This window comes from Narcine bancroftii, chromosome 3 (genome assembly GCF_036971445.1).
Source record: "Narcine bancroftii isolate sNarBan1 chromosome 3, sNarBan1.hap1, whole genome shotgun sequence".
In the NCBI taxonomy this organism is placed as follows: domain Eukaryota; kingdom Metazoa; phylum Chordata; class Chondrichthyes; order Torpediniformes; family Narcinidae; genus Narcine; species Narcine bancroftii.
Genome location: NC_091471.1, coordinates 213,165,819 through 213,188,562, shown reverse-complemented (window position 1 = coordinate 213,188,562; position 22,744 = coordinate 213,165,819). Strand labels below are relative to the sequence as shown.

At 45.6% G+C, this 22,744-nt stretch overlaps 1 protein-coding gene across 5 annotated transcripts in view; it reads right to left on the bottom strand.

The window, feature by feature from the left end:
* LOC138758104 (AF4/FMR2 family member 1-like) overlaps positions 1–22,744 on the bottom strand; it is a 192,669-nt gene that overhangs the window by 147,258 nt on the left and 22,667 nt on the right. For 2 of the 5 annotated variants that reach the window (XM_069926544.1, XM_069926543.1), the window contains exon 1: positions 9,843–10,335. The exons of 2 other annotated variants lie outside the window; for them this stretch is intronic. In XM_069926544.1, coding sequence (XP_069782645.1) covers positions 9,843–9,973 — 131 coding nt within the window. In that variant the 5' untranslated portion in view covers positions 9,974–10,335. Of the gene's footprint in view, positions 1–9,842; positions 10,336–22,744 lie in introns of those variants that run through there. One more of the 5 variants, XM_069926542.1, reaches the window with a different exon arrangement.

The following is a 22,744-nucleotide window of genomic DNA, read 5'->3' as shown; positions in this document are numbered from 1 at the left end:
TTAGGATGCAGGAAAGCAGAGTCAGCACGATTAACATAAGAATCTTCTATCCTTTGTGACAAGACCATAGGACTAAGATAAGGAATGGTAAGGTACAATAGAATGTAGGAAGTTGAGGTAGTCTGGATCAGATAAGGGTCTCCTAGCCCTGGACAGAAGTACCAAGTCATACATTTCTAATTAGCTAACCATACACAGATTTATACATATGAAATTAGCCAACCCTAGATAGAATGAGTCAACTCTGCATATTAAGAGACTGTAGCCCAGAGAATCAGGAAGGTGTGAATAAGGACAATGACATGATGGGGCACCCACAGGATACCCCCTGGTCCTCCAAGTGTACTGAAACTGCACGTAGGCAGGAAGGTTTACCTATGCCAAACCCATCCAGGGGGGCAGAAGAATGTAAGGGGGAGGGCATTCTGATACTGAAATTGACTGTATAAAAGTTGGGTGAGCCCCAGTATATGTGTGTATTCCCAGGGTAAGGGGAAGCACCCAACTTTGCATTGTTGTAGTAATAAATGTTCTTTGTTCTCAATTTTTGTCTCGAGCAATTTCTTTAAAGGTACTTTAATTCCTAACAAATGGGGGCTCGTCCGGGATCACACTCCCTCCACTGACAGAGTGCCCCGACGACGAGAGTAGGTGCACCCCGGCTGATTCAGCTGGACTCACGGGCGACGGGTGGCTGGTCAGTGGAAGAAGCGAGTGATATCCGAGAAGAGGCATTGAGAACAAACGGCGGAAGGACGCGCGCTAGAGCAGTACTGCCAGAACTCGGTAAGAGTATTTTACTTGTTCCTAAGCATGGGAATAGCGGGCAGTAGAGATGAGAGTCCTGACACAGGACGTGACCACCAGATAGCTACGTACAGCCCGCTTGGGATGATGTTATCTGAGTGGGGCACAGGAAAGACCCGCGGTAAAGACAAACTGACGATGGTCAGGTATTGTTGTAATGAATGGGTGAGATACCCGGTTAAAGGGAGCTCCGTGTACTGGCCAAAATTCGGATCCGAGGATGAATGGATGTGTGAAGCTTTGAACTTATGGCTCTATCAAAACCAGCCAGACAATGTTGAGAGCAGGGAATATGCAGCCTGCTGGCTCAAGGGATCCATTGAACAGCTGATTTTGAATGAGAAAGAATTCAGGAATAAGAGAGAGGAGGAACCTCTTATCCCTGAACCACAGGGTTGGGATGTGTTACATTCCCTCCCTCCACCTTATGTTCCTCCTATGCCGGCTCCTATCTTTCCTTCCCCTCCTATTGCCTACCCTTCTGCACCTCCCCCTCCTCCTCCCATACCACTAGAGAAGAGAGAGGAGAACCGGAGTGGTATGGTGACTCGCTCACAAAGCGCTCGATTACCACCCCCGTTAACAGTAGAGGTAGAGCATTGTTACTCCGAACAGCGTGAGACCCCTCAGGAAGAAGTGGCAGAACCTTGCGATGTATTCCTCAGGGAACAGGAAAACAAATCAAAGAAACCAGAAATTAGCTGGATGCGACCCCTACGGGAGGTTCCCGTAGGAGAAGGTCTTGGGTTCGTAAATGTGCCCCTGACCAGCACTGAAGTACGTAATTTTAAGAAAGAATTAATCTCCCTGATAGAAGATCCCCAGGGATGTGCCGAACAGTTAGACCAATTTTTGGGACCAAATTTGTATACTTGGGAGGAATTAACAGCCATATTTAAAACCTTGTTTACCTTAGATGAGCGGGGAATGATCCGACAGGCAGGCATTAAAGCATGGGATAAGGAACACCAAGGGGGACACGAGGCGATCCCTGGAGAAGCCAAATTCCCTCTCACAAAACCTAATTGGGACAAAAATACCAGTGCTGGCCGCACACTGATGGATGAGTATAGGATAAATTTGATCAGAGGAATCAAGGATTCTGTCCCCAAAGGACAAAACTTTAAAAAAGCCTTTGAGGTTCCCCAAGGTCCTGAGGAGACCCCCTCTGCATTTCTCAATCGACTGCGCACGGCAATTCAACAATACGGGGGTCTCGACATAGAATCCCCAGCAGGGGAACAATTGGTTCTAACGGGTTTCGTTACCAACTCAGCCCCAGACATCCGAAGAAAGTTACAAAAGACAGAAAATTGGCATGAGCAAGGAATTACTCAGTTACTACAGATTGCTCAGAGAGCATTTGTACAGAGGGCAGAGGATAAACAAAAAGGGAAAGCTAAAATTCTATTACAGACAGTTAAAGGAATAGTAGCTGACCACCACCAAAAAGAAGGGAGCCAAGGGTGGGGAGGTGGAGACCCCAGCAGATGGAGGAGTAGAGGAGGATTCCGGGGACGACGTATACCCCCTAGAAGTTTTGGGAAAGATTGGGAAACGGGACCCCTCATTTGTTTTCATTGTAAAAAGGAAGGGCACTTTAAAAAGGATTGCCCACTGCGAGCAATGGACACACGTTCCTATGCCTTGATGGAAGCTGATCACGAATAGGGGGGTCACGGTTCTCAATTAATACATACCGTGGGGCTGCAAGGAGAACCGTTAGTTAATTTATGCATAGGACCTCACGGGGATAAGATGACATTTCTGGTCGATTCTGGAGCTGCCCGATCTAGCGTTCTATACCAACCGAAGGGGGTGAAAATAGAAGGGACAGTCACAGTTTCTGGGGTAGGAGGTAGAGACTTTCCAGTCCCAGTATTGCGAGAAGTCAGTATTCAAATGGGAGATAAGATCATAACTGAGGATCTTCTATTACTTCCCCAAGCCGGAGTATGCTTGCTAGGGAGGGATCTACAGGACCAATTGGCTATCGGTACTCGACCTCTACAATCAGGCATTGGAGTTCAATTCTATGTTTTAAACGAAGAAGATCGCAAACTGATAAACCCAAGAGTATGGGCAGGGAAGGGAAATAGAGGAATCCTTGATATTCCTCCGCTACAAGTCACGCTAAAAGATCCTCAACGAATTGTTAGACAGAAACAGTACCCAATTCCGATGGCTGGCCGGAAAGGCTTACAGCCCGTAATTGACCAGTTGATTCAAGACGGTATACTCGAACCCTGTATGTCTCCCTTTAATACCCCGATTTTACCTGTTCAAAAGCCAGACGGCACTTACCGCCTAGTACAGGACATGAGGGAGCTTAACAAATTCATTCTTGCCCGTCACCCGGTTGTACCCAACCCGTATACCATCATGAGTACAATTGACTCCCATAATCAATGGTTTAGTGTCATTGATTTAAAGGATGCATTCTGGACTTGTCCATTGGCCACAGAAAGCAGAGACATGTTCGCCTTTGAATGGGAGAACCCCTTTACTGGCCGTAAAAACCAATACCGGTGGACAGTCCTTCCCCAAGGCTTTACCGAATCACCCAATTTATTTGGTCAAGTCTTAGAGCGGGTATTAGATGAAGCTCCTAAGATAGAAAATTGCCAACTCATACAGTATGTGGATGACTTGCTAATTACTGCAAGAACACAGGAATTAGCTAAAGATTTTACAGTGGCACTTTTAAACTTTCTGGAGAAGAAAGGTCTGAGAGTCAGTGAGTCTAAATTACAATTTGTGCAAACTGAGGTCAAATACTTAGGTCATCTAGTTAGTCAAGGAACCAGGAAAATTAGCCCAGAAAGAATAACTGGTATTATACAGATCCCCCCTCCCAAAAATACTCAAGAACTCAGGAAATTCCTTGGGTTAGTGGGATTCTGTAGAATATGGATAGAGAATTATTCGATTCTGGTCAAATTTCTTTATGATAAGATTTCCAGTATAACATCCCAAACCCTTGACTGGACGGATGAAGAGATTGAAAAATTCAACTTTGTTAAACGATGCCTAACGAGTGCCCCAGTTTTAGCGTTGCCAGATCTAAACAAAACCTTTGATTTGTACACTAATACCAAAGCTGGAACAGCCACCGGCGTGCTCACACAGAGCAAGGCTGGCTATAGACAACCAGTGGCTTTCCTGTCAAAGCTTTTAGACCCCGTTTGTCGCGGCTGGCCAGAATGTATACAAGCCGTCGCAGCCACTGCAATTTTGGTAGAGGAAGGACGAAAGATTACTTTCGGTGCCCCTATGACAGTGCATACCCCTCATACAGTCCGCAATATTCTATTACAGCGGGCTGGAAGGTGGCTCACGGATTCGAGAATCCTAAAATACGAAACGATCTTAATGGACAGCAATGATTTGACCTTAATTACAACCAAAACTCTCAACCCAGCAACCTTCCTCATCTCCCCAGCTAGTGACCAGCCTTTGGACAGTTTAGAACATTCGTGCTCAGAGGTTATCGACTTACAAACAAAAATTAGGGAAGACCTAACCGATGTCCCTTTAACTGAAGGGGAAAAACTGTTTATTGATGGTTCTTCACGTTGTATTGCAGGTACCCGCTATAGCGGGTATAGCGTAGTGGACGGTAAACAGGAACTTGTGATCGAAGCTGGTCGCCTCCCCGGCCATTGGTCAGCACAATCCTGTGAGTTATATGCCCTCTGTAGAGCACTCCACGAACTAGAAAACAAGGTAGGAACGATCTACACTGATTCTAAATATGCTTTTGGGGTAGTCCACACCTTCGGTAAGATATGGAAGGAAAGGGGGATGATAACTGGCAAAGGACAAAAGTTAGCTCACGAACAGTTAATCACCCGATCCCTGGAGGCTTTAGCACTCCCGTCCGATATTGCCATTGTACATGTGCGTGGACATCAGACTGGTAACAGTCCTGAAGCTAGAGGAAACCGGCAGGCTGATGCAGCTGCCAAACAGGCGGCATTAGCAGAAAGGATTCATTTATACCAGCTCCTACCCACGCCAATAGAGATTAAAAAGAATCCCATCTTTACACGGGAAGAAGAGGTTGAAATGAGAGATCAGGGATTTTGCCAGACTGCCGACGGGTTGTGGTGGACAGTAGACGGACGGCAAGTTATTAACAAAGCCATAGCCCGCCAAATCATAGATCAGTTACATCAACAAACACATTGGGGAACCCAGTCCCTTATAGATGCTTTTACACGTTCCCTTCACTGCCTTGGCATATACAATATTACTAAATCTGCTACTCGATCTTGTCCCATTTGTCAAAGGGTTAATAAGAAATCGATGCGCCAAGTAATACCTGGCGGTCGCGACATTGCCGTCCGCCCGTTCCAGCGCATACAGATAGACTTTACTGAACTTCCTAAGATTGGCATTTACAAATTCCTCCTTGTCATGGTTGATCATTTCACAAGATGGGTCGAAGCTTTTCCTACCCCGAATGATCGTGCCAACACTGTCATCCGAATACTTATTGAAGGTATCATTCCACGATACGGTATGATGCAGACCATTGATTCAGATAGAGGTACGCATTTCACCTCTAAGATTCTACAGGGTGTCTGCAAGAGCTTAGGAATAGAATGGCAACTACATACCCCATGGCATCCCCAAAGCTCGGGGCGAGTCGAGCGTATGAATCAAACATTGAAACTCCAACTCACTCGACTTCATGAAGAAACTGGTCTGTCCTGGATTAAATCATTGCCTTTAGCGCTGATTAGAATTAGGACAGCACCTCGTAAAGACCTCGCAGTCTCACCGTATGAGATGATGTTTGGACTCCCATTTATGGGATATCACACTGATTCTCCCATTCCTGAAGCTAATGACCAATACATTTCTAAATTTTTACGAGGACTTTCTACTTCCATCCAAGATTTAAAGCAAAAAGGACTCTTAGCCCAAACACCACCCTTAGACTTTCCTATACATTCTATTAAACCTGGAGATTGGGTTTATATAAAAGCATGGCAAGAAGATCAACTAAAACCTGCCTGGGATGGTCCCTTCTGTGTACTTTTAATTACAGACACCGCAGTAAGAACAAGAGAAAAAGGCTGGACCCACATTCAAAGGGTTAAACCAGCTTCTGAACCACAACACCACGACACACAGATTCAAACCCCAACCTGGCGTGCAGTTCCTCATCCATCAGACCTGAAACTTACACTGCGCCGTGACAAAGTGCCGTAATGTTATTTTTTTATGATTATTCAGTTATTGTTGTATTTTACTTGTCTTTTGATTATTCAGTTATTGTTGTATTTTATTGCAGTTTTCAATCAGCTTGACATTTATTGTGGTTTTTTTTACAGTTCTTATTTTTTTATTGCAGTTGTCAATGAGCTTTACATTTATTGTGTTTTATTCAGTTCTTATTGTCTTTTATTGCAGTTTTCAATGAGCTTGACATTTATTGTGTTTTATTCAGTTCTTATTGTATTTTAATGCTGTTTTTAATGAGCTTTACATGTATTGTTCATTGTTGATTACTAATTTCTTTGGAATATTGTTCGTTAATGTTTTAAGCCCCCCTGGAATAGGGGCAGCAGAGGTTACAATTCAGCTCCTTTAGAATGTAGACAGGGCATAGATTTAATGTATAGTCATAATGGGATATAAGGGATCCCAATACGGACCAGGGGAATTAAACAGCTTTAGTGGAGTACATCTAATTTGTATCATAGCCTACACAGGTATTAGAGACAAGAGTTTTGAGGCGATAGCACAAAGGACATGGTGGGACAAAGACAGACAGAATGGTAGTCAGGATTGTACATGTAGCAGAGAGAGAGAGAGTTGATACATATGCTAATGTACACAGACAGGCTGCAACTCACAAGTTCAATGATACATATGCTAATGTTAGCAGACAAGCTGCAACACACAGTTAAATCACAAGAAACAATCCCCCCCTGCTTGGTCACTTTTCATCACCCCATGAAAGGGAGCACCAGTTTCCAACAACGTGAGCTGCTTGACACTTTAATATCAGGCTCCAAACAGCCTTCGGAGATCGGTGGCCCTAGGGTTCGGGGCTGAAGAGGACATCAGATACGAGCCACAATCAAACGGAACCGCCTGACTACTGCTACTCGTTCGCTGCTGAAGGCAGCGCTTCTCACAGACTGCGACTCGTTCGCTGCTGAAGGCAGCGCTTCTCAGAGACTGCTACTCGTTCGCTGCTGAAGGCAGCGCTTCTCATAGACTGCGACTCGTTCGCTGCTGAAGGCAGCGCTTCTCAGAGACTGCTAATTGTTCGCTGCTGAAGGCAGCGTCTCTCACAGACTTCGTCGGGACAACACTTACAAAAGTCGGGTGCTTCAAAGACACTACTTCAATATTTCAACGTATGGGATGGACTAGACTCTTTACTGAGAACTGGAGCCTGATACTCAAAACCCTAATAAGCAGCTGGACTCACTCCCCTGACCTTCATGGTGCTCCCCTACCTAAAGACTTTACACAGACATTACAATTCGGTTATTGACCAGCTGGGTAAAACTACACCTTACACTTGAAAGATCAGTGTTACTGATCTAAAAGAAAAGTGAGGAGAGGGGGGGGGGGGGATCAGTCACACTGACACTAGTAACCAAAGATTAGTAACACTGATCATGGTGAAAGATCAGTATTACTGATCTAAAAGAAAAGTGAGGATTGTGAGAGATGGGAAAATTGACCTAAAATTATGAACATGGAAGAAACTAAAGTTCATCAGTAAAATGGCTGAAACCAGTTCAAACAGGATAAGTTTGGGGCTTAGGATGCAGGAAAGCAGAGTCAGCACGATTAACATAAGAATCTTCTATCCTTTGTGACAAGACCATAGGACTAAGATAAGGAATGGTAAGGTACAATAGAATGTAGGAAGTTGAGGTAGTCTGGATCAGATAAGGGTCTCCTAGCCCTGGACAGAAGTACCAAGTCATACATTTCTAATTAGCTAACCATACACAGATTTATACATATGAAATTAGCCAACCCTAGATAGAATGAGTCAACTCTGCATATTAAGAGACTGTAGCCCAGAGAATCAGGAAGGTGTGAATAAGGACAATGACATGATGGGGCACCCACAGGATACCCCCTGGTCCTCCAAGTGTACTGAAACTGCACGTAGGCAGGAAGGATTACCTATGCCAAACCCATCCAGGGGGGCAGAAGAATGTAAGGGGGAGGGCATTCTGATACTGAAATTGACTGTATAAAAGTTGGGTGAGCCCCAGTATATGTGTGTATTCCCAGGGTAAGGGGAAGCACCCAACTTTGCATTGTTGTAGTAATAAATGTTCTTTGTTCTCAATTTTTGTCTCGAGCAATTTCTTTAAAGGTACTTTAATTCCTAACACGTCCTTGATTCAGTTCCTCCTCCTATTAAGAATTATCAGAGTTTTGTGAAAATTTCTGAATGAATGAAACAGAGTGATGCTGATAATATTAGGTCTTTATCTACTGATTTCCTACTCTTCACCCATGTATTGGTTAGCTGTGTATTGCTGAACACAAAGACTAGATACGTGGCTGGAAAATGAGTCAAGATCTTTTGGGGCAAGAGTGTAGCAAGCAAGCAACAGGATCCAAGCCCTGAATGCTTGTAATTTTGAGTTTGGAACAAGCTGAAACTTAGATGTTGTTACAGTTAAATTGTTGTTATCCAGAATTCAAGGAACCAGCAGCCTTAAGCAACCAGCAAATAAAGGGTTAAAAAAAATAGGTAAATAACACAGAGTTTAAAATTGGTGCGCCTTGCCATTAGTTTGCATATTGCATGATTGGCAATCTCAAGCAACCAAAATATTCACTTATCCTACATCTAACAATCCACATAGGTGTCGGATACCAGGAATTTTACTGCATATTCATTGAGGAGCTTGACCATTGCATTTCATTGCAGCCTTGGGGGGAAGGGGGGGTCAATGCTCAAGAGCTGGTGTAACCATAGTATTAGCATTGTCGCTAGTCGCTGCAGAGCGAGATGTAGAGAAAAGCGATGCTCTGCAAGGTCCTAATGCCTGGTCCTAATGCTGACCACCTCATGGCCTTTTGAAAGAACCAACAGATTTATTATATCCTCCAACCATAAGGTCTGTGCTGAAATTGGCAGGGCCTATGCTGGGCAGAGGCCACAAGGAGTTGCAGATTCTAGGAATCTGCAGACCAGTGCAGGGCAACAGAAATGGGGAGAACATCCCCTGTTGAGAAGAAGAATAGAGGACAACCCTATAAAGACAGTAAGCAAGGCAGCAGGCCTGCAAGGGGCTCAGAGGTTAATAGGCAGGTGAGTGAGGTTAAAAGAGGAAAAGAGACGAGCACTTGCACGAGGCGTACAGCAGAGGTCAAGGGAGTGCAGCACCCCTTTCGGGGAAAAATTTTGAAAATGTACACACAAAATTACCAGTTTCAAGCCATTAAAAAAAACCTGATCATTTTAAACAAAATCAATTTTTTTTGTGAGCACAGTATATCACACAGACACTACCATCTGTACCCATCCTTCCAAGCCCCTTCCACATCACCAGGCAGAACCTGCTTGACCTATGCTCAAAGCAGTGTGTCTGGTTCTCCTGATCCCAAGCAGCACTAGCCCATAACCAGCACACCAAGAAGTTCCCCTGACCAACTTCACCCAATCTCCAAGTAGTAACTACTACCCTTCACCCAATCCCCAGGCAGAGCCCCTGCCCAATCCCCAGACTGGGTCCGCGTTCAACCTGAACCCAATCTCCAGGCAACACCTCTTTCCCAATCCCTAGGCAATCCCATCCTGTGCCTGGCACCCTGAGGCAGTGGATTCCACAACCCTCGCCTTCTCTTCTCTCCCCAACCTTCTGGAAGGCAGGCAGCTCCTTGCATGGGACAGCTATCACCTCCTTCGCCCACAGGCCTTCACTGTATCCTCTATTCACAGGCCAGTTCCCCAGTGCCATAAAGCCACTCAGGATTTCCTCCTCACAAACCATGCAGCTTGAATTTCAGTTAAGGTGGTCTCAAAATGCTGCAGTTACCTGAACGGAGCAGCTACTCTCGCCGCCTTGGCTGCCAATACCGGGTGACCGCTACGCCTTGACTCACTGCACTCGCATGCCTCGGCCCCACAGGCCCACCTGCACAGCCCATCTCTCGCTCGGCCTGCCATTCATGCGTCATCGATGCAACGATGAGGAAGGGAGCAGCAAGCAAGTGACTGGATGGCTGTAGAGGCAACAGTCCTGGCGAGCGAAGGGGTGAAAAAAAAAACGCAGAATATAAATTTTTTAAATGGGGAAATCCTCAGAAACTGGAAAGATTTACATGCTAGAGTTAAAAGGCTCACACAAGTTGCTGGAGACTGGTTCATGGGAACCAGAATTTTGTATGCAAGAATGGCCTCAGTCACTGAAAGCTTCCTGATCAATAAGAGGTTGATCTGGAGCTCAGGTTGTCGATGATTTGAACTGAAATCTGTGTGGGTGCAGAGGCTATGGGAGAGCTGGAGGCAAATCCATGCATACAGTATCTTGAAGTGACTCTCTTTTGCTTCTTTCTCCTATTGTTATGGGCGCCAGGCAACGCTCATGGTGACTCTTTGTTTGCCTTACAGCAGACAAAAGTTGAAGTAAATCATGTACATTACATTTTTAATGTAATGACACTATAGGAATCTTTGACTCTTTGCTGTAAGACTTAGTGATCATGTTTGTTTTGTATAGGCAGTACATATTTCTGCCCTTTATGAATAACCAGGACTTGGTGCAGTTTGATTTTCAAAAAAAAAAACCACAATATTTTTCAGCAAGATTATGATTTTCCAAGGGATGTGGCTGTACAGATAGATTAGTTACAGTGTGGTGGTTATTTGACAAATTTTATCTGAAGTTTTACTGGTAATGATGTTTCCCATAAGTTAATAGGTTATCAGGTCTTCCATGTTTTTAAATAATGCTAAACTTATTCTATGAAAAAATTCAATTTCAGTGATTAACTAATATGGAGAGATCTGACAAAACAAGAAGCTTACAACAAATAAAAATTGGGAAGATAGAACGAAAAGGTGATGGCTAAATAGTATTAAAGAAATTGATTAACTATAGTAAAATCCCCATTATCAGCACTCAATTGACCAGAAACTAAAACTGGCAAAAAAAAAAAGAAATAAATAAAGACATGAAATAAGAAAGTTTTAAATAAATGTTTAAAATTGTAAAAGTAAACATTTTCTAAAGCAACAGGAGCAAGCATTCAGCCAGCAAAGCTCCCCAGTGCGTGCCCTGCCCGCAGTAGATGTTTGAATGTATAAAATGGTGGCACACAGGATGAATTGCTGTCAGATGCCTCTCGCCGCTGGGGCAACTTTCCCAAAATGTTTCCCATTCTTTGCCTGGCAAGTGTGTCCATCTTTATTAGTATATTATTAAGAACATTAGTAAGCCTTCATCTGAAAACTTGAGGGAGGGAGTTCATTACGATGGTGGCACAGTTAGTGCAATGCTGTTACAGTGCCAGCGACTGGGGTTCAAATTTAAAGGAAGCTGCATTGAGGGCCTGGCCAGGACACTGGTGTGCTGTTGAGTCGGGTAGCACCAAGGGCCTGGCCAGGACAACTGCGTGAAGATGAGTCAGGTTGCCCCGTGGGATGAAAAAGCCAGTCGATTCCACTCGACGCTGGAGTGACTCTCCCAAAGTGCCTCTCTATCCCTGCCTGGTACAGTCTTTATCTTTATTATTATCATTAGCTACATTAATAAGGCTTTATCTGTAAACTTGGATGGGATTAGCTTTGACAGTGGCACGGTTAGCATAGCAGCTGGTGATCAGGATCAAATTTAAATGTAAATTTTGTAAGTTTGAGGAATTACTTGATTAAAGTGAATTTTACATAATTAAAGACTATAATATTGATTTTTTTTCCAAATTACTTTACATTTTGCACTGTCTTTTAAAAAGTAATCTGAATGCAGGTGTTGTAGCGTTCATGCTACGTTCACGCATGCACACCAAAGCCTTGGAAAATTAGACTGGTTTATGTTCTAGCCATTGCGCTTAGGTCGGCACCAGGTGCTGATATCAGGGCCCTGCATCATCAGAGTGCCAGCCTGGGCTTGGCTGGCGTTCCCACCAGAGAACCCCATCCTCCCACTTGTGTGGAGGACGCCTAAATTTGTGCGGTCGTTGGTCATTTTGCGGGCCAGTCCACATCTCCGTGTGCGGGCCCCCCCGAACTGGGGACCAGGACATTGTCCGTAGCCTTGCACGGTTTGTCCTTGCATTGTGGGGGAGGAGTGGAGATTGGCTTGTTACAGTCCCGTTACACCAGTTTCAGGCATTCGATAGTAAGTCTCCTCTTTACCACCGATGTTGAGGATGATGGTGGAACCGTTGTCCGTGACGACCCTGTAGGGCCCCTTGTTGGGTCATTGTAGGGGTAGCCGGTGTGCGCCCCTTCTCACAAATATGTACTGACAAGTCTTTAAGTGCCTGGGGATGTTGTGTTTGTGCTGACTGTGTGGTGAGGGTTGTCACAGGACCAGGGACTCCAGTTTTCACCACAAGTGCTTGAGGGTTGGCGCAGGATATTCCAGGTGTTTATCGGGGGCCAGGAACCCCCTGTGAATTATCAAAGGTGTGCCGTAGACCATCTCGCCCACCAAGGCATTGAAGTCCTCCTTCAGCACGGTACAGATCCCCAAGGCAGTTCATCCACCCAGTTGAGACCTTTGAGCCGGGCCATCAAGGCTGCCTTGAGATGCCTGTGAAAGTACTCCACCAACCCATTGGCCTGAGGGTGATACGCCGTAGTGTAGTGGAGCTGTGTCTTCAAAAAGTTAGCCAGCGCTGCCCAGAGATGAATTGTGCCCCCCTGTGCAAGATTAGGTGCTGGTGCAGGTTTCTGTGATGATATCAGCCAGCAAGACTGCCTCCGTCCACCCTGTGGAGCAGTCAACCATGGTCAAGAGGTATCTCTCCCCACAGGAGACTGTAACGGACCCACTATGTCGATGTGTACATGGCTGAACCTGCATCGTGCTGGTTCAAAAGTCTGTGTGGGCGCTCTGGTGTGAATCTGCATTTTGGAGGACTGACAAGTTCATGCAGGTTTTGGCCCACTGGCTGATTTGTTGACAGAGGTCATGCCAGACAAATCTGCTAGCCACCATTTTGACCATGGCAGATTGCAGGGTGCACCAGATTTTGGATAGCATCGAAAACTTGATGCCTCCATGCGGCCAGAACAATGGGGCAGGGGCTGCCGGTAGAGACATCGCACAGCAAGGTCAGGTGACCTGGGCCAACCGGGACATCCTCCACCCTGAGGCGGCTATCCTAAACGCGGGGATCTCGGGGTCCTGCTGCTGTGCTTTGGCAAGGACCACATAGTTGACTCCTTGAGACAGGGCGTGACAGAGCATCATCTACCACTCTACTTTTCCCCCGCGATGTGCTGTATGTTCGTGGTAAATTCAGACAGGTAGGACAAGTGTCTCTGTTGTCAGGATGACCTTGAATTGCCAGCCTTCCAAAAAGTAATGGAAGTGTCTTACTGTCAGGTACAGTCCTAATAGCTCTCAGTCGAAAGTGCTATATTTGAGCTCAGGGGTTGGGGGGTGGGGTAGTGGGGGGGGGGGGGAAAAGAGGTGCCTACTGAAAAAGGCCAGGGAATGCCACTGGCCCTCAATGAACTGCTCCAGCACACCTGCTACCATTGTGCTGGAGACATCAACTGTCAGGGCGGTAGGTACCTTTAGTCTGGGATGGACCAGGAGGGTGGTGTTGACTAGCATCTCTTTGACTTTCTGTAGTGCCCTAAAAGACTCATTGCCCCAAGTAACATCTTTTGACTTGTCTGCCATCAGCGCAAAGAGGTGCGCATGATGCAGGCTGCTGCTGGTATGAACCTGTGGTAAAAAATTATCATAATCGGCGACTTCCTGTAGACCTTTACCGTGCGTGGCTTAGTGAAGTGCTGGAATGCTTCGACTTCTTGGGGGGGGGGGGGGGGGCAAGTGTACTCTCGTGTCTCTTTATCCTGTGCCCCAGGAAGTAAATGGTGTCCAGGCTGAATTGGCATTTTACAGGTTGATTGTCAGCCCAAACTCACTCAAGCAGGTGCAGTTGTTTCAAATTGCAGCTGTGGCTGGCGATGAGGATATTGTCCAAATAGATTAATGCAAATGGGAGTTCACGGCCCACTGCACCCATCAGCCACTGGAAAATTTGTGTTGCGTTCTTTAGACTGAAGGACATACGGAGTAATTCAAACATCCTGGGGGACATCCGGGATTTGGTGTTACCACCAGATGAGATTCACCTCGGAGAACACCGTGCGCCGTACAGATTGGCGGCAAAGTCTTAAATATGGGGCACAGGATATCTTTTGGGCATGATGGCTTCATTCAGGCAGTGGTAGTTGCCACACATTCTCCAACTCTTTCCCCCTTCCCCTCACCCCCAGCTGTTTTGGGCATCATTTGGATGAGGGAGGCCCAGGACTGTCGGAGCGCCACATAATCCCCAGCTCCTCCATTTTCTTAAACTCCTTTCCTAAGGCATGGAGCCCTCGGTCAAAATGTGGTGCCTTACCCCATGCTTTGGCTTGGCTGCAGAGAACTGTGGTGTCATTATTGAGGGGAACTCCTCAGGATTCGGGCAAATTCATTGTTTGAAAGTGTTATTGAGTCCAGGTGAGGGCCTGATAGCTTGACTACCCCAGAGGCAGAGTCTGAAAAGTTCTAGCAAGTACCACCGTCCCTCAAGGTCGAAAAGCAAGCAGTGGGCCCGAAATCACCCCCCAAGAGCGGTTGCACCACAAGGGTGAGGGTCCACGTAAAGGAGCTGTTACTGAATACCAGGGGAATGGTGCGGGTCCAAAAAGTCCTGGGCTTTGCTTGCCACTGCAGGTGTCAAGGTCTGTGGGGGGGGGGGGCAAGGTAGGACACTTATCTCATCGCCAGTATCAACCAGGAAATGCCTGCCCACCAAGGAGTCCCAGACATAGAGGAAGCTATCATGTGGGCCAACCACTGCAGGCAACAACAACGGTTGGCCAGAGCATTTCCCATAAGGTGCCCGCAAGGTGGGCAGCATCGATGGGCCTCTGCACCTGATCGCTGATGATAATAGTATAGCTGCCCAGGGTATTAACTTTCCTCTACTCTGGTCTTGATCTTACAGGCAGCTGTTCATGGGGCTTACTGATGTGGTCTACGACAGCACTGATGTCCTTCTTCGCTCTCCAGAGCATGTCCGCCCAGGCTGCCACCCTCCGAGGGTTGCTGGTTGCTGATCAGTGAGCAAGAGTCGGATATCCTCAGGAAGCTGCTCCAGAAAGATCTGCTCAAAGAGCAGGCAAGGCTTGTGGCCCTTGGTTAGAGTGAGCATCATTTGGGCGGACAGGGCCCTGTCCCCAATCAGGAATTGGGGAAAGTACAGGTTAACATCTCTTTGAGAGCCACATATTTGCTGCCATAGAAAATCTACAACACTTGCTACTGTGTCTGATCAAGGGTGCTCACAACATAGAAGTAGCAGGTGCCATCAGAAGCAAAGTGTCAAAGCTGGAACTAAGCCTCGGCCTGCTCGAACGATACACGTAGCTGCGACACTCAAAACATTGGGAACCTGAGATAGACCACGTGGATGGTCACTGGCTCCACTTCATCTGTCATCTTCTGGTCTAACTGCTGGTTGGACTTGTCAGGGTCACCCATGTAGTGTTCGCACTACACAAACATAAAGAACGACAGCACACCAAAGCCTTGGAAAACGAGACTAGTTTATTGCTCTGGCTGTCACGCTTCAATGGGCCCTAGATGCTGAGGTCAGGGCCCAGTGTCATCGGAGTGCCGGCCTGGGGTTGGCTGCATTCCCCATTTCCCGCCGCCCAGAGGTCACTTGGGACGACAGACAATGTCACCCCCGGGTCCACGTGGTCGCTGCGTTCATTCGTCATTTTGTGGGCCAGTCCACAACTCTGTGTACGGGCCGCTACAGTATCTTAGTTAGCCATTCTAAGAGTTAGTCTCAGTCAACTGGAAAATTCACATTTCCAGCATCCGCAATCCCCATAGGTGCAGGATATTGTGTATTTTACTGAAGTATTTTAACAGGTCTCCTTTTCAGGCATGAATAAATGTAATGGGTAAGTACAAAGATTTTAGTTCAAAGTTGAAACAAAAATAGGTTTATGAGACTGATATTTTGCCCAGCTCATCAGAAAAAAAATTAAGAAATCTCAAAAGTCTAACATTAAAATAAAGAAATTACCACTGTTCAGCAACAAAATTAACTAAAAAATATAAAGTTAAAATAATCACAAGAATGAGTTTGTGGAATATTAAAAGAGGCCATTGGTCACTTAGATTTTCTATTGGAAAGATGAAGAGTAAAAATGCAGAATAAAAAAAAACAAAGTAAAAAAAACAAATCAACACTTCCTACATTACAATAGCAAATACACATCCAAAGTTCTTAAATGCTGCAAAATGCTGTGACACAATGAGAACCCATGCATGCTATGTTTTTAAAAATCAAACCACCATTTATCATGCCCCTGCTGTTGTCGTAATAGGCAGAAAAGATTCCTTCATCCAGAAGATCATAACATATAGGAGCTGAAGTCTGTATGGGCCATCGAGTCCGCACCTGTTCAATAAATTGGGTAGAGGCCAGATAAAGGCAGAGAATGGAAAATCATTTCAATCATAAAAGGATCAATGGCACAGAATATTACCAGAACCACAACTTCCGTTTTTCCAAAGGTGTTAATATAGACCTGCCACGTATTCCCAACATGATTGCTTTCAAGAAATAGGTGTGGCAGGAATAAAATAAATTGTCACATCAATTAGCAGTGCAAAGTTCAGCAGAAAAATTAAACTGAAATCTTTAATTTTCTTGACTTTAGAAACATAAACCTCTGGGTTTTACATGGATCTTATCCACAGCAACTTTAATTAAATCTTGTGAAAGCTTTTGTCTGGACAAAAAGCATAGAGTGAAAAAAAACAAACAGGTGCAGTGCTACCCACAGAGATAAACAAATGTGTAAACACATGTGCTGATTAGCCAACAGCATCTTAATCTTCACACATGCGTCAATATCATGTTGTTATCAAACCCAATGGTGACTGTTCCAGCACCTTGGCCCTGAACTAGGATGAGGTTGAATGATTAATAATATTTTGAACAAACTATATTTATAGACCTGATAAGATTTTTCTTCAACCGCTTATAAGTTAACCATAGAACACTCCCTTTCTTCTCTTTGGCTTGGCTTAGCAGACGAAGATTTATGGAGGGGTAAATGTCCACGTCAGCTGCAGGCTCGTTTGTGGCTGACAAGTCCGATGCGGGACAGGCAGACACGGTTGCAGCGGAAAATTGGTTGGTTGGGGTTGGGTGTTGGGTTTTTCCTCCTTTGTCTTTTGTCAGTGAGGTGGGCTCTGCGGTCTTCTTCAAAGGAGGTTGCTGCCCGCCGAACTGTGAGGCACCAAGATGAACAGTTTGAGGCGATATCAGCCCACTGGCGGTGGTCCATGTGGCAGACACCAAGAGATTTCTTTAGGCAGTCCTTGTACCTCTTCTTTGGTGCACCTCTGTCAGGGTGGCCAGTGGAGAACTCGCCATATAACATGATCTTGGGAAGGCGATGGTCCTTCATTCTGGAGACGTGACCTACCCAGCGCAGTTGGATCTTCAGCAGCGTGGATTCTAAACTGTCAGCCTCTGCCATCTCGAGAACTTCGATGTTAGGGATGAAGTCGCTCCAATGAATGTTGAGGATGGAGCGGAGACAACGCTGGTGGAAGCGTTCTAGGAGCCGTAGGTGATGCCGGTAGAGGACCCATGATTCGGAGCCGAACAGGAGTGTGGATATGACAACAGCTCTGTCTACGCTAATCTTTGTGAGGTTTTTCAGTTGGTTGTTTTTCCAGACTCTTTTGTGTAGTCTTCCAAAGGCGCTATTTGCCTTGGCTAGTCTGTTATCTATCTCGTTGTCGATCTTTGCATCCGATGAAATGGTGCAGCCAAGATAGGTAAACTGGTTGACCGTTTTGAGTTTTGTGTGCCCGATGGAGATGTGGGGGGGCTGGTAGTCATGGTGGGGAGCTGGCTGATGGAGGACCTCAGTTTTCTTCAGGCTGACTTCCAGGCCAAACATTTTGGCAGTTTCCGCAAAACAGGATGTCAAGCGCTGAAGAGCTGGCTCTGAATGGGCAACTAAAGCGGCATTGTCTGCAAAGAGTAGTTCACGGACAAGTTGCTCTTGTGTCTTGGTGTGAGCTTGCAGGCGCCTCAGATTGAAGAGACTGCCAACCGTGCAGTACCGGATGTAAACAGCGTCTTCATTGATCAGCATCATGCTGAAGAAGATTGAAAAGAGGGTTGGTGCGAGAACACAGCCTTGCTTCACGCCATTGTTAATGGAGAAGGGTTCAGAGAGCTCATTGCTGTATCTGACCCGACCTTGTTGGTTTTCGTGCAGTTGGATAACCATGTTGAGGAACTTTGGGGGGGCATCCAAGGGGCTCTAGTATTTGCCAAAGCCCTTTCCTGCTCACGGTGTCGAAGGCTTTGGTGAGGTCAACAAAGGTGATGTAGAGTCCTTTGATTTGTTCTCTGCACTTTTCTTGGAGCTGCCTGAGGGCAAAGACCATGTCAGTAGTTCCTCTGTTTGCGCGAAAGCCGCACTGTGATTCTGGGAGAACATTCTCGGCGACACTAGGTATTATTCTATTTAGGAGAATCCTAGCGAAGATTTTGCCTGCAATGGAGAGCAGCGTGATTCCCCTGTAGTTTGAGCAGTCTGATTTCTCGCCTTTGTTTTTGTACAGGGTGATGATGATGGCATCACGAAGGTCCTGAGGCAGTTTTCCTTGGTCCCAGCAAAGCTTGAAAAACGCATGCAGTTTGGCATGCAGAGTTTTGCCGCCAGCTTTCCATACCTCTGAGGGGATTCCATCCATACCTGCTGCTTTGCCACTTTTCAGTTGTTCAATTGCCTTATACGTCTCTTCCTGGGTGAGGACCTCATCCAGCTCTAGCCTTAGGGGCTGTTGAGGGAGCTGGAGCAGGGCGGAATCTTGAACTGGGCGGTTGGCACTGAAAAGAGATTAGAAGTGTTCTGCCCATCGGTTGAGGATGGAGATCTTGTCGCTGAGGAGGACTTTGCCGTCTGAGCTGCGCAGCGGGCTTTGGACTTGAGGTGAGGTGCTGTACACAGCCTTTAGAGCCTCGTAAAAACCCCTGAAGTCGCCAATGTCCGCGCTGAGCAGGGTTCGTTTGGGGAGGCTTATCCACCACTCATTTTGGATCTCCCGGAGTTTGTGCTGAAGATGGCTGCATGTGCAAAGGAAGACTTTTTTCTTCTCTGGCCAGGACGGCTTTGTAAGGTGAGCCTGGTGGGCAGCTCGCTTCTTTGAATACTACACCACAGAAAACAGGCCATGTGTGCCGAAAACATCATACCGCTAGTCCCACTGACCTGCGCCCATTCCATAACCCTCCAGATCTTTCCTGTCTATATGCCCTAATTTTCCTTTCCCCCCAATGATAAATTTACACATGCACAGACCAGGAATAAAAACTGCAAATTTGTACTCACTGATACATTGTTGGATATTCCGTGTTTAAGAATTAAATCAAGTTACTGCAGATGCAACATGGGAACAGCTCGACTTACACTAGCATTGCATTGCTGACTAATCAACATGCTTCAGTCTTTTGGTTAATGGTTCAAATGTTTATAATAGAATACAGATGTATATTGAATTCCAAGAACTTATTTTTTAATTTCCCATCACGTACCATTTTTTAGATAAAACCTATTTTTGCAATTTCCTGACATATTTTAAATCTACTCGTATACTTCCCCCAAAGCAAGCTGCTTTGGTCAGTCCAAATATGCCTTGGTATGCACTCATTGCAGGTGCTATGCAAATACTGTCTTAGGCATGGAAGGCATTTAAAGATGAGGCTGAAAATTTTTTTGGCAAACACAGAGCACCAAACTACATTCAGCTGATTGAAAGCATGCTTTAAGGATACAAAACCACAAAGTTAATTTTCTTCATTCGGACTTGAACTTTTTCCTGGCTGATCTTGGTGCAGTCAATGAGGAACGTGGTGAAAGGTTTCACCAGAACGTTCCATCCATGAAGAAACAACATTAGGACATCTGGAATCCATCAATGCTGGACTATAATTGCTGGACATTAACACGAGAGGCATCAGATACTGAGTACAAATTAAAATCACCAGCAAATCATTTTTAGGTCTGTTGAATGAACGTAATGTGTCACCATCATTATGTGATTAAATTAACTTTGAATTTAGCATGTTTAATGTTTCTCCGACTTCCTTCATGATACAGCAGATCTGAAATTATCTTTGTGTTCAGTTTGAAGTGGTCTATCATAATCCCTATTTTTTTTTAGGGGAAGCCAACCTTTTGAAGAAAATTGATGCCCAGTGTTATTTTTGGTGTTCATGCTCAAATGACGACTGCAGCCAAGACACATTTCTTGTCAGGTTGGAGTATGGGACATTGTATTCTCAAAAACCCATTATATGTCAAAAAACACCTATAATTTATTTAAATCCATGCACTAAACTTAGTTAAGAACTGTAGAAAAAAAAATTCAATACAAACTAGAAAGTATTTACTAGTTGACTAAGACTCTCTCTTCTAATGCCTAAAATATCTGTATTAAGAATACACCATTTTAAAGGTCAAACTATATTTATAGTCCCGATAAGATTTTTCTTCAACCCGTAATTTGAAAAAAAATCAATATTATAGTCTTTAATTGTGTAAATTTCACTTTAATCAGCTAATTTCCGTAACTTATAAAATTTGAATTTGAATCCCTGTCACTGGTGCTGTAACACCGTTGCGCCAGCTGCTCCGCTAACAGTGCTGCCATCATAATTAACCCCCCCTCCCCTTGCACTGAAAACCCAACTCACCTCTATGCCACTGTCCCAGTCAGATCCTCAGTGCACTCTAACTTACCTGCATGCTAGTGTCCTGGTCAGACCCTCAGCGCTACCAGACTTCCCTGCACGCCAGTGTCCCAGTCAGGCCCTGGGCACAGTCCAACTCACCTCCACGCCAGCATCCCAGTCAGGTCCACAACGCAACCCAACCCACCTCCATTCAAGTGTCCCACTCAGATCCTCAGCGCACATTCCTTTAAATTTGAACCCCAGTCACTGGCACTGTAACAGCGTTGAGCTAGCCATTATGTTAACTGTGCCGCCATTATAATTAAACTCCCCTCCTCCATTTACAGATAAAGCCTTATCAACATAATATACTAATAAAAAGAAATACTCTTACTAGGCAGCGATAGGGAGACATTTTGAAAGTCACCCCAAAATAGGATATTGCACTTTAATTTTTTGAAAATTCTACAAGACAATATATAATTGATATGTGACTTATATTCTGTATTGTATTAAATAAAACTATACAATTAATATCTAAACAATATATACATGTAATATTTCTATCAAATTAATAAAAAATGTTTTAAAAAGAAAAAAGAGACACACCCCAACAGCATTGGCTGGCTCTTCATCCTAGGCACTGCCATTTTATTCAAACACAACTTGGTGAAATTTTATTCAAACAGCTGCTGTGGGCAGTGTACAACCAGGGCGTTCCACTGCCTGAATGTTTGCTCCCATCTTCACCAAGGGGTTGTGTGTTGCTTCAGAGAACATTTACTTTTACAAATTTATGCTTTTATTTAAATCAAAAATGGCAGCGGGCCCGTGGGGAGCAAGGAGTGGAGGAGATAGAGTACTCCTGCAGGGTCCAACTGCCCAGTCAACTGCTGTCAGCTTTCCACAGGCTTTGAATGAATAGCCTGTTAAAGAAGCCGACAGTACTTTTATTTAAAATCCCATAAGCGTGGGGTTACACCCAAGATGGCAGTGCCTATGATCAGCAGCAGCCGCAAGAGGTTGCAGACTCCAGGGGAGTGGAGGAGGACTGGCGCAAGAAAACGGAGAGACCATACCTCGTCTGAGAAGGATAAACAGAGTAGCTGATGTACAGGATGGTGACAGACCACTGAGGGGCTCTGTGGCTGAAAGACCAACGCATGCAGTGGGCTGCTGGAGACTGGCTCGAAACTGGCAGAAGGGGTAGCAGGTATCGGAACCTGGATGTGAGGGGGTGATAAAGGCACTGAAGGGTTCCTGACCATGTGGGAGGTTCAGATTTGGAGCTCGGGTTGCCAATGGACTGGACTTTATGTGACTGCGGAGGCACTTCAGGCAAATCTATGGACGCTCGTTGACTCTGGGGGGGGGGGGGTGGACAACTGCCTTTTGCTTCTCTTTAACCGCTTTCAGGTGACCAGAATATCCAAATGTCTTTGGCTTGGCTTCGCGGACGAAGATTTATGGAGGGGGTAAAAAGTCCACGTCAGCTGCAGGCTCGTTTGTGGCTGACAAGTCCGATGCGGGACAGGCAGACACGATTGCAGCGGTTGCAGGGGAAAATTGGTTGGTTGGGGTTGGGTGTTGGGTTTTTCCTCCTTTGCCTTTTGTCAGTGAGGTGGGCTCTGCGGTCTTCTTCAAAGGAGGTTGCTGCCCGCCAAACTGTGAGGCGCCAAGATGCACGGTTTGAGGCGTTATCAGCCCACTGGTGGTGGTCAATGTAAAGCCACCTAAAATACCCAAATGCAGTTGTTGGGAGGCCACCTGAAAGCAGAAAACCCGTCCCCAAGGGGTTACTCAACCCACCTCAGGGAGGTATATTCTCCACTTCTGAGCGCTCCCTCCAGACAAGCTAGCAGCTTTAAGGTGCCAAGCAGGGGACGGACTGATGACAGTCAGCCGGTGAACCAACTCCTCGCTGCCGACAGACACGGGACGTCAGGGCTCCAACCCCATAGTCCCACGCCAGGGGGCTGTCAGG